Source organism: Arvicola amphibius, chromosome 15, assembly GCF_903992535.2.
Source record: "Arvicola amphibius chromosome 15, mArvAmp1.2, whole genome shotgun sequence".
Classification (NCBI taxonomy): Eukaryota; Metazoa; Chordata; class Mammalia; order Rodentia; family Cricetidae; genus Arvicola; species Arvicola amphibius.
In genome coordinates, this window is record NC_052061.1 from 38,908,014 (window position 1) to 38,921,958 (window position 13,945).

At 41.3% G+C, this 13,945-nt stretch overlaps 1 protein-coding gene across 6 annotated transcripts in view; it reads left to right on the plus strand.

The window, feature by feature from the left end:
* Positions 1-1,860: 1,860 nt before the first annotated feature.
* Cntnap4 (contactin associated protein family member 4) overlaps positions 1,861-13,945 on the plus strand; it is a 302,762-nt gene continuing 290,677 nt past the window's right edge. For 5 of the 6 annotated variants that reach the window (XM_038312862.1, XM_038312866.1, XM_038312865.1 and 2 more), the window contains exon 1: positions 1,867-1,951. In XM_038312862.1, coding sequence (XP_038168790.1) covers positions 1,867-1,951 — 85 coding nt within the window. Of the gene's footprint in view, positions 1,952-13,945 lie in introns of all 6 variants that reach the window. The other variant, XM_038312860.1, reaches the window with a different exon arrangement.

Here is a 13,945-nt window from a genome sequence, read left to right on the forward strand (position 1 = left end):
AAACCAAGCCAGAAATTTAGGTCTAGCAACACAGAAAATACAAATACTCAGGCTCTGCTTCCCCCCCCCCCCCCTCTGCTATTGGTTTTGAGGCCTGGGATTTATACAGGAGTGTGTGTGTGTGTGTGTGTGTGTGTGTGTGTGTGTGTGTGTGTGTGTGTGTGTGAAGATCTGATATGAGGGCAGCAAGCTCTCAGCTGCGATCAGTAGAACCAGACTCAAAAATCCCAAGTCCAGTTTCTTCACTCTGCTTCCTAACTCAATGACCCTGCAAATCAGTCCCTCTCCGCTCTTGGTTTTCTTCATCTGTAAAATAGGAAAAGCAGAACTATCTATTTGGCTTTGTTTGAAGTCAAGAGCTAAACAATTATGCTTGGTTGATGGATGGTTCTCTCACCCCACCCTCTTTTCATTGCCCAGCAAGGCTGCATATGAGAGAGGCTTGAGCTTCTCCCTGTTCCAAACACCAAGATGTTGCTTGAGAGTTCCTGAATTCCAGTCTCTACAATGCCCTAGGTAATCAGCAGGAAGGCATCTTGACATTTACTTTAAAGAGATGATTTACCCTCTCTGATACCGTGTGAGGTACAGCTTTGTATGGGGTCTTAGCTTCATCATTTAAGTGATTTAATATTGTGCACAAGCAATAGTATCCACGGGATGGCCATTGGATGAGTATTCTCTGTAGTAGTTGATCATGCGTGTGTTGGGGGGGGGGGTCCCTGTTTTTAGTATTCCATCAATTTCCGTTTTGTGGAAATGGAAATGCCCTCTGGGAATTACTATTAAAGAACACGATTGTGGAATGTTGCCTACTCACAGAAGGATGCGTTCACAAAACTCAATCTAGCCAGAGCACTCCACTGGTGGATTTGTATTCCTGAAGCAACAACTAAAATAAGAAATGTTAATTTCTTGCAGACTATTATCAGATGATTTTTAAATATCTGCCAAGCAGGAATGTCTGTTCCCATGTGAGGAATTTCTGTAATAAAACCTTGGCACCAGAGCACAAGGCGATAGTTTTACAGAAACGGAGAAAAACAGCAAGCGTTTTCCCGGAGGACAGTTTTAGCTACAATTCCCCAATACTTGCTTTGTTATTTCTGTCTTATTCTATGCTTTTGTTTTGAAACATAATGCAATTTTACCTGGATACACTCCCGGGCAATCAGGAAATAGCTCAGTATGTTGGTTGGTACTGCCAAATACAAGACCTGCGGAAAATCAGAAGGCTTTGCCGCCTGGCCGCTTCCCCCACTCCCAAGGCTGGCAGGGCACAAAATGGGTTAAGGCTTATTGAGAATAGAGGGGAGGGAAAGGAGCCCCCGAGGAGGCCAGGAGCAGCGGGCAGCGCCTCCAAGTCCAGCTTCCATCACCTGCAGCGGCTGCGGAGCTCAGAAAGCTGCTAGTTGCTGCTGTGCTTTTCGGAGGAGGTAGGATGCTGAGGCCAATTTCTAGGACCACTGTGAGGAGTAGGCGTGGCCTCGGCGGCAGCAGTGTGTGAGCTTGTTAGGGCAGATGCTGGTTGCTTTTCAGTGAGGAACCAGCGTTGCGGGGGGGGGGCGAGAAGAAGAGAGAGAGAAAGGGAGAGAGAGAGAGAGAGAGAGAGAGAGAGAGAGAGAGAGAGAGAGAGAGAGAGAGAGAGAGAGAGAGAGAGAGAGAGAGAGAGGAGGGAAAGAGGAGGGAGGAGGGAAAGAGGAGAGAGCAGCAGCGCGTGAGAGGAGGGAGGGAGGGAGGAGAGAGCCAGAGAGAGCTGGAGATACTGAAGACTCAGTCAGTGCTGGGTGAAGGACTGAGGAGAACCTGTCTCCAGCGTCCTGAGAGCCACTCGAGATCTTTTTGGGGAGCTCAAAAATTATGACTATGGAATCTATCACTGGAGCTGTCCTCAAGATGTTACTTCTGTTGTCTACTCAAAACTGGAACAGAGTGGAAGCCGGGAATTCCTGTAAGTACACAGCAAATGATTTAAAACTTGCGGGGGGTCTACGCGCAAAACTTTAATTCTGTTTATTTATTTTTTTTTAAGATTAATCCTTTCAACTGGAATCGCTGTGGGGGGCTAGGCAAAGCACCACAGGAAAATGTGCAAATAGGACTGGGTTGCTCTTGGTCTGGCCAAAATATGCAAAACGTTATCTGGACCATTTTTTTTTTTTAAACTAGCAGAATCTCACTCTCCTTGAATATTCATTGTGGATAGTCAACTTCTAGTAAGACATTAAATGAGCATCTTAATAAGGCAATAGCCCAGGCACCTTTCTTTAGGTTATTGAGTTTCCTTGGGATTCTTTGGCTATCAGGAAACCAAACCGCAGGCTTGATATTTTGCTGCAGTAGCTGAGATTCCTGAAGTTTGCGATTTAGCAGGAGCTGGCTGCGTCTCTAAAATGATGCAGGCTAATAACTGAAACCTACTGCAGACTTCACAGGCAGGCAGAACTGGTGGACCAGCTCAGCACTGAAGAGCCCCGGTCCTCCCTGGGAAGAGCAGTCCCAGATGGGCACCCGGCACTACATCTGGCTTAAAGGGAAATGTGAAGGTGATTTCCCCCACCCCTCTGAAGTAGTGTTCTCTAGTGGTTGAATTTTCAACTTCATGTTTTTGTGATTGTCGTGGTGCTGAGTCCATTGATTCAAGGAACGTCCATTACAGTCTCTTTGCTTAATTTAAATTTCACCCAAAATGGCCAGCTCTCATCAGCTTGCCATTTGGAGACAGGAAAAGTTTTGAAAGTTTATATTTAGCTTAAATTCTCCAAATGGAAGCATTTCCCTTTCTGCGATGCATGATAAACAACAGCTCAGCAAACACAACTTTTTCTTCTTTCTCGAATTTGAAAGACAAGTCTTATCTGCTTTGCATTACAGGAACGGGTTACAAGGCCTGTTCAGGAAGGGATGCCCCTGCTGTATTTACCAGGTTTAGGTTTGGGAGACAAGAAGCTGGTAGCTCTCTTTGTTGTAGACCCTCCTTTGACTTTGCCTGAGAGCCCTCGTGAAGGAAAAATACGGGGAACTCACTGTCACGAGCCCAAGTCCACCCAGACTACAAGGCCACTGGGATTTTCTGCTCCCTTTTCAGGAACTCATTTAAAGTCACAATTTATCTGTTACTCTGCCAAGGAGAGAACTTCACTCTTGGGCTGTACTGTGTTTCCCTTTCTCTTTTAAATCGGACGTGTGGGAATTTTGTTAAGCCAATAAAGTGTGTGTTGTTCCACCCAGAATAGATCTTAGGGATCCTGCGGTGATAGCCTTTGACAAGCATTGTAGTAAATAAACAAACAACAAGGACCAAGAAAGACCAGAACCCACCCACCTAGGCAAATGAAGTTCTATGGCCAAGGTGTAATTCCTCCGGCAGCTGCACGGGTTCAGTCAAGAGGGAGCACTAGAGGTCACTGTTGCGATGTGAAGAACACACAGGCTCCTCTCCCTGGAGAAGGGCAGAGCTTCACCCTGGCCTAACCCAGTTTGTCTTTCCAACGCGGTGCCTGGGGTTCAGTCTGCAGTATCTTAATATGAATAAATGGGTTGTGAGCTGCTGATGTTTGTCTGCTTGCTTGGAATCCGATGCAAAGAGTAGTCAGAAGATCCAAACTAAAGGACATTCTTTCCTGGTACATCTTAGCCAAGGAAAAGTGAATAGTTGAGATTTGCAGAGAGGCCAGGGTTCTTGTCTGCTTGGCTCTGGTTGAGCCACTCATTGGTGCGATTTCAGTGTTGGATCTGTATCCATTGGGGCTTGAGTTCTTCATGAAGACATTGGATAAACTCAGAGAGCCTGGAATTGAAATTATCAGGAGTGCTTAGGTATTAAAGTTGGAATTCTTAGTTAGCAGACCTGTTTATGAGTTGACTTTTCTTCAAGTGTCAAGTTCATAATTCAGTGGCTTTAGATGATGAAGGTGACTTTTAGTAATTTCTTATTGGCTTTTTGACAATATGATTTGCAAATGTAGATGCAAAAGATTTCATTTCCTAATTTTTGTATCATTCTTCAGTTTTTACATTTTGGAGGCATTGGCACCCACTTGTTGCTGGGTTAGGATGGAAAGGTCATTTTTGGAAGACTGAGTATGTATTATGTGTTTATGAACAAGGATACAGGTGAGCTGAAGACAGGCAGCACACTAACACAATGATCTTAAAGTCTTATAAGGCCTCCAATAACTCTTCTCAACCAGATTGTATATTAATAAGAAGTGAATCAATCTTAAATCCCACTAGTAAAGTCAGGGGGAACTGAATATAAGCAAAAGAAAATTAAAGGCCTGTCTCTTGGGTGAATGCAAACACCTTTCTCCTTATTTACAAGTGACTCACAGGGAGAAATATCTGTCATCCACTGAGTCAGCCTTTGGGTAACAATAAGAACATTTGCCTAGGGGACTCTGTAAACCTGGGATTAGCTGAACTCTAATTTGAATATTAATTGATCTAATTAATCAACTGGGAAAATTGCATTAGAAAGATTCCATGCAAACACAACTGCCCAACTCTCTCTCTCTCTCTCTCTCTCTCTCTCTCTCTCTCTCTCTCTCTCTCCTCTCTCTCATATATGCAGGGAAATGTGCACACACCTGTGCACGTGAACACACACAACTATGTGTAAGTACAGATTACTAATCCATGTGCCTGCAGTCAGTGACTGTGACTGTCATCAGACCTGTGAATTTAAGAAGAAATGTATTGAGTGGGTCACATTCTTTGCTCTTTGGGTCCCATATGACATCTCCAAGCTGTGAACCAGCACCCACCCATGCTGTACATTTTGTCCAGGTCAAGATATGTTTGCTGCTCCACTGAGCCATCCTTTCCTTGCAAACACAGCGACAGGCATTCTTGCACGTAGTCCTGCCCTCCTGCATCTCTTTGACTTCTTCACTTCCTTCTAAGAAAGATGTACGGTAACAGGGCAGTTATTCATTTATTTTACACTTGCTCTTAAGAACCCACCATTTCTGAATATCAAGATGGTTTTGGGGGGCTTCACACACCACCTAAGAAGAATGGGAGTGTAACTTGTAACTCCATCCCATGATGGAGGACACACTGAGCCCCACTCTCAGAATAATTAACGCCCACTAAATGGCTCACTAATGACTTAATTAGAAATGAGTTTCTGTCCATGTTCCCTCTTCCCTTTAATTGAAATCAGGGATATATGTCTGATATCTACCCCGAAGGAAGTATCAAAGAATGTGATAAAATCAATAACTGAGAAAGGTGACTGCCTGAGTGGATGGATGATCATTCTTACCAGGTCCAACCCAGATACAAGGACAGATAGATCCTCACTATTAAAATTCAGTTTTGCCCTTTCTAAAAGTTTCTCTTGGTTCTCTTCCCTCCCACAGTTGTGCTTGTGCAGTAATAATATGAAATTTCTAGAATGCAGTACCAAAGAGCCGTTGAGTGTGATTCACGATGCAATGTGTGATTGGCTGACCCTTGGGAGTGACGATCAGTAGGTTCTCTGGCTTGCTCTCCTGGGATCATTTACTCGTGCCCTCCGCTCACTGCATCAACTCTGGATCATTTCTGATCCCTTGCCGCAGGGCTAGCATAGCTTATAAGCCAATGCGGATACCAAACATGCCTTCCATATGACACCCAGTGCTTAGCTAAAGTTGTAAATAGTGTTATTGTCTTCTGACATTAGTTTTGGAATTCATATCACATATCAACAATTAGAGTCAGTCTTTATGTCAATGGGCTTTTTTCATTGAAAACAGATCAGTGGAACTGTGTAAAGTCATTGGAAATAGGATGGAATATTTAGCTCAGGGCTTGGGAGAGTATGGTCTATGAATCCAACCTGACCTCATACCTCTCTTTGTATGGTCGGTGAACTAGCAGTGTTGTTTGCATCTTTACAGAGAGAGAGAGAGAGAGAGAGAGAGAGAGAGAGAGAGAGAGAGAGAGAGAGAGAGAGAGAGAGAGAGAGAGAGAGAGAATTCTCTGTGGGACAAAATGGCAGTGTGAAATCTGAAAATCTGAGTTTATGTTATTGATAAAAATGGTCTTACATCATGAACCATGCTAATACTAAAGGAGCGGCTCACACTACTGGCAAGTACAACAGGAGAACCCTTCACTTTCATGTTTCCTCTGTCTGTTTCTCTCTGTTGTTGAGAAAGCTCATTTCCATGAGTATGACCTGCCTTTGTTAGTAAGGTTTCCCAGCACCTTTGGCTTCTAGGGGGCCACCTTTAATCTCAAGTAATTGCATTGCTATGCAGTGCTTGATAGAGTCTGTGAGCAATTTCAGCTCAGATGTAGGATGAAAATTCTGCTCTTACTTCACATTCTCACGACCATAAAGGAGTCTGCTCTATTTGAATCAGGAAAGATTTGGAATCAAATTGATTATGTGAGGGAAACGTTCTTGTGTGAAGAGTGTTCTTGCTTTGAAAGTAACTTAGCAGCTTCCCCAAAATGCTCAAATTGGCAAACTTTCTAGAACAAATTGAAAAAATAGATTTTCATTTAAGCACAACCCAATGAGAATTCACAATAATTAAGCAACTACTTTCCGCCTACTCATGCCAGCATAATTAATTTGTATGTAAATATCGTGTCCATTTGGAATTGTATTTACCTATGATCTCCAGAAACTTGTCATTAGGTTAATTTTATTCATATTACACTATTTACAGCATTTTGAAGAGCAAGGAAAAATGTGATCGTGTATAATATTAATTTTTTATTGTAATTTGAAAATGGTTGTGCATTAAAACTTTATTTTTATGATTTATTCATATTTTTTCTTTTGAGGCAGGGTCTTATGTAGTCCAGATTGTCTTTGACCTTGCTGTGTCTGATTTTCAACTCCTGACCATCCAGAGTCTGAGTTCTGACTCTCAAGTTCTAAGATTACAGGCATGTGCCACTAAGCCTGGCTCATGATATTTGTTTTGTTTTGTTTGTTTGTAGTTTTGAGACTAGGAGTCACTATGTAGACCTAGATGGCCTAGAACTCACTATGTACATCAGGGTAGCCTGGAACTCACAAAGATCCACCTGCCTCTGCCTCCTAAATGCTAGTTGTAAACCACCACACCTGGGTCCTAATGATGTTTTAACAATGCAGCTTTAAATGATGATTCTTACTTCTCATCACAAGGCCATTTTTTTTTAAAGTTCAAGAACGTCTTGAGATGTGACCTAGGATGGGTCTTAGTAAGAAGGGAGACAGCCGACTCACAATTGTCTATTAGACATAGATGCTTAGGGATAGTGACCTTGACACTTCAAAGGGTTGAATGTGGTTTTGCATTAGAACATCAGTCTGGCTTCACAAATGCCCATTTTTCTGCTTAGAATGGAAATCTCTTTTATCTCAGATCAATCAATACTGGACCTTTAATGTTGTCAACTAATGAATCATTTGACCTTTAAATTGCCAGTTAGCCCCCAGATTATCCAAGAAATCCTTCACTCTTCATGTTGTTTGTTTGTTTGAGATGGGGTCTCAGGTAGCCCATGCTGACTTTGAACTCTGGATCCTCCTGACTCAAAGAGCCAAGATTACAGACGTGCACCATGGTGCCTGTATTCAGTGTCCTTTAAAAAACATCTCTCCTCTGTACTGACTGAAAGTTTGCAGAATGCAGACACTAGAAAGATAAGACAGCACTGCCACACAAATCCCAAGAATGCATATTCATGTTGGTAGTTTATTACTTTTGGTGAAGTAATAAATGTTTGCATACTTTGATCTGATTTCTCCCATTGCTTATAGTTTGTTGTTTTCCATTTTTATTGATTCAAACATTTTGGCATCACTGACTTGTTTGATATGTATCTTGAATTATTGCTGTTTTCTTGTTAGTTGGAATGATGGACAAGGATTAATCCACTGAATTTGTGTTTCAGATAAAAGCTGCGTTGTGAGTTCACCCTGTTCTTGGGGTAGAAGGGGTTTTGCTGTTGCTCTTGGTATAGTGAGCCCTGACTACACAGATGACTGTGTTTGTGGTTCTTCCAGGTTGAAAACCTTTAGAAATTCCTTTTAACAAGCAGTGCTCCGGAACACACCGTAAATTGCAGCATCAGATGCTACAGTTGGTTGGATTTTGCTCATCTTAAAGAGAAAAAAAAATCTCAGTGGGATGTGATATCACACCTGTGATTGTAATTCTGGCACAGAGAATGACAAGAAAAGAAAATCATGAATTCCAGTACAGACCCAATTACATCATGAGATCCCATTTGATAAAACCCAAGGCCTGGGGATGAATTTTGTGGTAGAACACTTGACTACCATGCTTACCACCCCAGGGTTCCACTTCTAGAACTTCCTACTGCCACCAGCGAAGGACAAGAAGAGAAGAAAATGCCTTACAGTAACTACATAGTGCTAAAAATAAGGGAGCTTTGAGAGAGCCTGTGGTGACCACCCGAAGTCTTTCTTTAAGGAAAACACACTCACCAATGAGTGGAATACCTTGAACTCAAGTAATTTACTCTTGAAATTAACATGGCCAGTCAAAGCCTTTGGGGTCTTTAAAGAAGGTTTAAAATGTCTTCAGGTGTAATGGCTTATTCTAAGTTACAATAGATAGCATTTCTAAATTTTAAAACATCTTTGTGTGTGTGTGTGTGTGTGTGTGTGTGTGTGCGCGTGTGTGTGTGGCTGTGCAAGTTTATGTGCACACATGTGGGCAGGAGCCCTCAGAGGCTAGAAAAGTACTTAGATCCTCTGAAACTGGAGCTCAAGGCAGTTCTGAGCTGCCATGTGTGTGCTGAGAACTGAACCCACTCGTGTCCTCTGCAAGAGCAGCAAGGGCTCTAACCCCTGAGCCACCTCTCCAGCTCTTACAGTGCATCATTAGTGAGAAGCATGTTTGGTAGATTGGGAATCATTGCATTATATTAAGTTGGGGGAAGTGGGAGGTACCTTTGTTGTCAGGTTTCAGCATTCAAATGTCTTCGGTGAGCTCCAAGGCTGTCCTCTGATTGTGGATTCTGGTCAAATGTTTCTGTCTTTACACACATATGTTAGAGCTCTGTGACTTTCATGGCTGGCCTTTTTGTTTTTATTTTTTTATTCTTTGTTTTTATTGCACTATACCATTTTTCTTCATCCCCCTCATTTCTCCTCTTTCCCCTTCTCCTCTCTCCTGTGACTCCCCCCACTCTCCCAATTTACTCAGGAGATCTTGTCTTTTTCTCTTTCCTATTTAGATACTTGTATGTCTCTTTTAGGGTCCTCTTTGTTTTTTAGGTTCTCTGGGGTTGTAGATTGTAGGTTGGTTTTTCTTTGTTTTGTGTTTCTATAGTTGGGGTTCCCCAATCTGCCAGCAACTTGTTCCAGTGGTCTGGTGTTGCTAAAGACCCAGATCTTCTATACAGATACAAGGAAGTTGCTTTTGGTTTTCAATCAGCTTTCAAAAGGTGGAGTTTATTTATTTTTTAATTTTTTAATTTTTTTTTGTAAAAATGCCTTTTACAAAGGCATTCACATACATGGCACCTAAAACTACGGATCAAGAAATGATGGCTCGTATGCATGTCAAGTGCATTCTTCATCACCCCAGTAGCTTCATGTGGTGGTTGGAAGGAAAGTATGTACCGGGCTTTTTTTTGCCCCTTTCCAATGGAAGTTTTTGTCATGGTTCATGGAAAAGCACTACTTTGACAATAAAATTGGGGGAATCTCATAACAGGATGTAAAAATGAGCCTGTTTATGTTACAGTTAATGAGTCATTCCAATGTAATAATTGGAAAAATGAGTGAGGCCTGCAAACATTTGACATTTTAAGTAGCTCAAAATTAGTAACTATAAAATTTTTAATGCATAATTATTTAATAGTGATGGGATTGATCTAGAAGGGTTTTAAATCACAAAAGAAAAAAAATGGCATAATATGTACCGTATCTATAGCTCTAATTGCGTTTTGTTTAAAAAGTAAGTTTTTCTCATTAGCAGTTGTTTGGAATAAGACATTATGTACTTCAAAATCACAAACCACATATTTGTTTCCATGACCACCCTCCCAACTGGCAATTATGGTGCTTAAAATGGGATCATAGGTTGATATTCGTCTAGAAGTAATGTAAATACATAAATTCACTTGTCTTCCTAAAGTACATTTGTTGTGTAATTTCCAGACGGGCTATTATTTTATTACTTGACTTAGCAGTTGCAACCTACAGAGATGATCTTGAAGGTCCTCTGAATAAATAGCTCTGCTGATGAACTCTTAAGAACTGGTCCTGAGCCAAGGGTTGGTAGGTTACTGGGTGAAGTGGGCAAACATTTGAGTCTCTTGGCTCATGACAGATGTTCTCCCATCTTCCTGTTAGTATAAACCAATACCTACCATACTAATAGAAGGAGTCCTGAAGAATTTGGGAAAATTAAATTTCTAGGCTAATAACTCTGCTTTAAATATCGCATATTGATGGTATATACATGTGTATGTACATAGGCAAATATAGACATATACACGCGTATTCAAGCACACACATGCATAAGGTCCTTAAGATTTGTCATTTAAAATCTGCTGATTATCAAGAGACAAGGGAAATAAAAGACATTAATTCAAAAACAGTCATTAAGAGACTTGAGTCGCTGAGATAAAATTATCAAGTGTGTGTGTGTGTGTGTGTGTATGTGTGTTGGAAGGCATTTAGAAATGGATTAAGGACTGGCGATTTCAGGACATACCCATAAGGGGATACATTTTGAATTAAGTGGTGTTAAGACACAGAAGCAAGTTGTGTTTCATTTGTCCATACCACGGTCATCTCTAATATGGTTATAAAACAGTATGTGAAGACAGATCTTTTACCATGATGTGAACACTGTCCAACATGTATATGTGTAAATATCATACTCTACCCCATGAATATGTACAATTTCCTCGTCATGAAAAGAAACCCATCACCACTGACTTGGTTAGTGTTAGCGTCAACTTGACTCAGCCTAGAATCACCTGGAAAGAGTTTTCATTGAGTAATTGTCATTATCAGGGTGGTCTGTGCGTATCTCTAGGAGGGATCATTTTGATTATCGATTGGTAAAGGAGGGCTCGGCCTACTATGAGTGACACCATTCTACGGGTAGGTGGTCATGGACTGATTAAGAAGTGTTGAGCCTGATCAAGGCAGCATATAATACTCCTCCATGGTAACTGCCTGCCAGTTCCTGTTTGAGGGTCTGCTCTGACTTCTCTAGGTGATGGACTGGGAGCCGGAAGTATAAGCCAAACAAATCCCATCCTCCCCTAAGTTGCTTTTGGTCAGAGTGTTGTATCACAGCAACAGAAAGGAAACCAGAACAACACCCAACAGCCAAACAAAAAAACAGTGTGTAGGATTAAAATAAAACAAAATAAGCTAAGTAAGGTGGTGTCCAGCTGAGGCAGGAGGATTGCAAGCTTGATATCAGCCTTGGCCATATAGCAACTTCAAAGTTCAAGGTCAGCTTGGGCAATATGATTCTAGGTCAAAGGAAAAAATAGAACATAAAATGAATATGGGGTGCGGCAGGAGTCTGGGATGAGTTGGAAGTGGTAGTTGGAGTACCTATGGTCAAAGATGCTCTTTGTATACATGTATGAAATTCTTAGAGAAGAAATTATAGTAAAAAGCCAAAAGACAATCAAGCATAATAAAACTTTAACAGAATGTCTTTGGAGATCCTGTTTATATTTACCCTGAACATAGACAACTCTATTTGTCTGTTATAACTTCAAACTCCATTGTTTTGTAGGGCATGGTATGATTATCCTAATATTTGACTCAACTCTCCATCAGCCCCTAAATTCTAGCTTTTGTCACTGTGACACAGAAGGTGAAAGAAGAATGGCAGGAGAGGTTCTGGCTTTACAGCCACGGGGCAAGTTGAAGCATAATATGGCTCTCAAAGACTGTGCAGTGGAGTGAGGCTGGTACCCAGGGCAGGGCATCGCACACAAAGTTCAGCATTTGCCACATCGTTCAGTTTTATCGCTCAATTTGGGCTGATTTTAAACAGAAAGAGTCTATCTCCGAGGCAGAAAGCTGCATGGATGCTCACTGATCCTCATAGTTCAGGATTTATAATTCATATTTACATTTGCCATGTTTTAGATGTTTAGAACTTAATTAAAAGAACATGGCTAAAATAAAAGCAATTCTGTCTAAATTGGCGGTGAGGGAATTCTGTGCGAGGTTATAAAGATGCTCAATTAGGTGCCTTTGTGGCACAGCGTGTATGATTCCAGGCTTGTTTGAACTGTTGTGCTTTGGTGTATAGACTATCGTACCGCCCTGTTAAGAAAACTTGACACATGTATATGATGCCATGCTTGCTGTTCCTCGAATATCTTGAGATGTATAATCTTTCCTTAAACTGCTACCACCAAACAAATAAGTAAACGAACCGTAAATGACGACAACGACAACAACAAAACCCAGACAATTCAGAAAAAGAGTTTAAGAACAAGAAAAAGCAAACACTGAAGATAACTCTTGGTTCTCTAAATTATCGGCACCCTTTATCACAAAGTAGAACAAGGAAACATAAACGATTTCCTAATCAAATATGTCATCTCTTGAAGAGGGGAAAGAAGTGGGCTCATAAAAACGGGGTATAGGATATTAAGGTAAAGTAAAATTATATCTGTAATAATTTGTTTTGCTTAATATGTAAAAAGGAGATCAAATTCTTTTTGTTTTTAAACTGGTTCCCCTTGTGAATGACTATATTTGTTTTGGGGGGAAGGCTTGTCATGTGCTTTTCTGTGGAATGGCGTTTTCTTAGATAGATGTGTATAATTGTAGCATAAACCAGATTAGTGAGAAGACAATGGATGTGTGTCATTAATCACTAGAACATTCTCCAGAGACGAAGCCAGGAAGTTTCTCTGTTCCTCTGAGTTAGCAAAATTGAGCCTCCTGTGATCATGTTCCTCTTTCGTTTTCCTGGATATAAGGGCGATCTGGCTGTGACATCTGTCATGTTTAGCGATTGCCAGGAGTGACTTGGCTGATCTGGCCAGTGTGGCAGCTGTCCCCTCTTCCTTCCTTATGCCATCCCCCCAGCATCCCCATTTTATCTATTCCGCATTAGGCAATATTTTAAAAATATTACACATTATTGTCTTTTCAGGTAAGCCTGATAAAATATGTCCACATATTTAATCCATGTTAAAGTGTTCAGTTTTGGAGAACAGGTCTTGCTTTACGGTAGTCTCACTGCAGCGAGGTTGTTTCGATGTTTAGACCAAAGTCAGCAGCATGGTGATCTGTGTGAACAGGAGCCTCTGTCTTCCTGCTCTTGCCTGTGCTTACTGGTCTTTCTTTCTCAAAACCCTTTAGCCTGTGTCCTCCACACTCCCCCTTTCAGTCCTCACCTCTGCTGTCTTTGCTTTGGTAAGCCCCCATATGCTCTCCCGAAACACTTCTGGAAAATTTCTTAAATGCCATTTGACGTTTTATTATTGGGGAAGGGGATACACATGCTGCAGCATGAGTTTGGAAATCAGAGGCTATTTGTGGGGGGTTGTTCTCTCTTCTTAATTTTAAGTGAGCTCTATGGATGATCATTTTAGGTGGGCAGGCTTGCACAGAAGTGCCTTTACCAGCCGAGCCACCTTACTGGGCTCTGGAAAACTTCTTTTCCTGTATGTACAATTGTATGTTTGAGCATGTGTGTATGTGGGGGGGGGGGATATGTATGTGTGAAAATGTGTGTGTATGGATATGCATGTGTGAAAATTTGTGTGTATGGGTATGCATTGTGAATATGTGTGTGTATGGGTATGCATTGTGAATATGTGTGTGTATGGGTATGCATTGTGAAAATGTGTGTGTATGGGTATGCATGTGTGAATATGTGTGTGTATAGGTATGCATGTGTGAATATGTGTATATGTATGGATATGCATGTGTGAATATGTGTGTATGTATGGGTATGCATGTATGAATATGTGTGTGTATGCA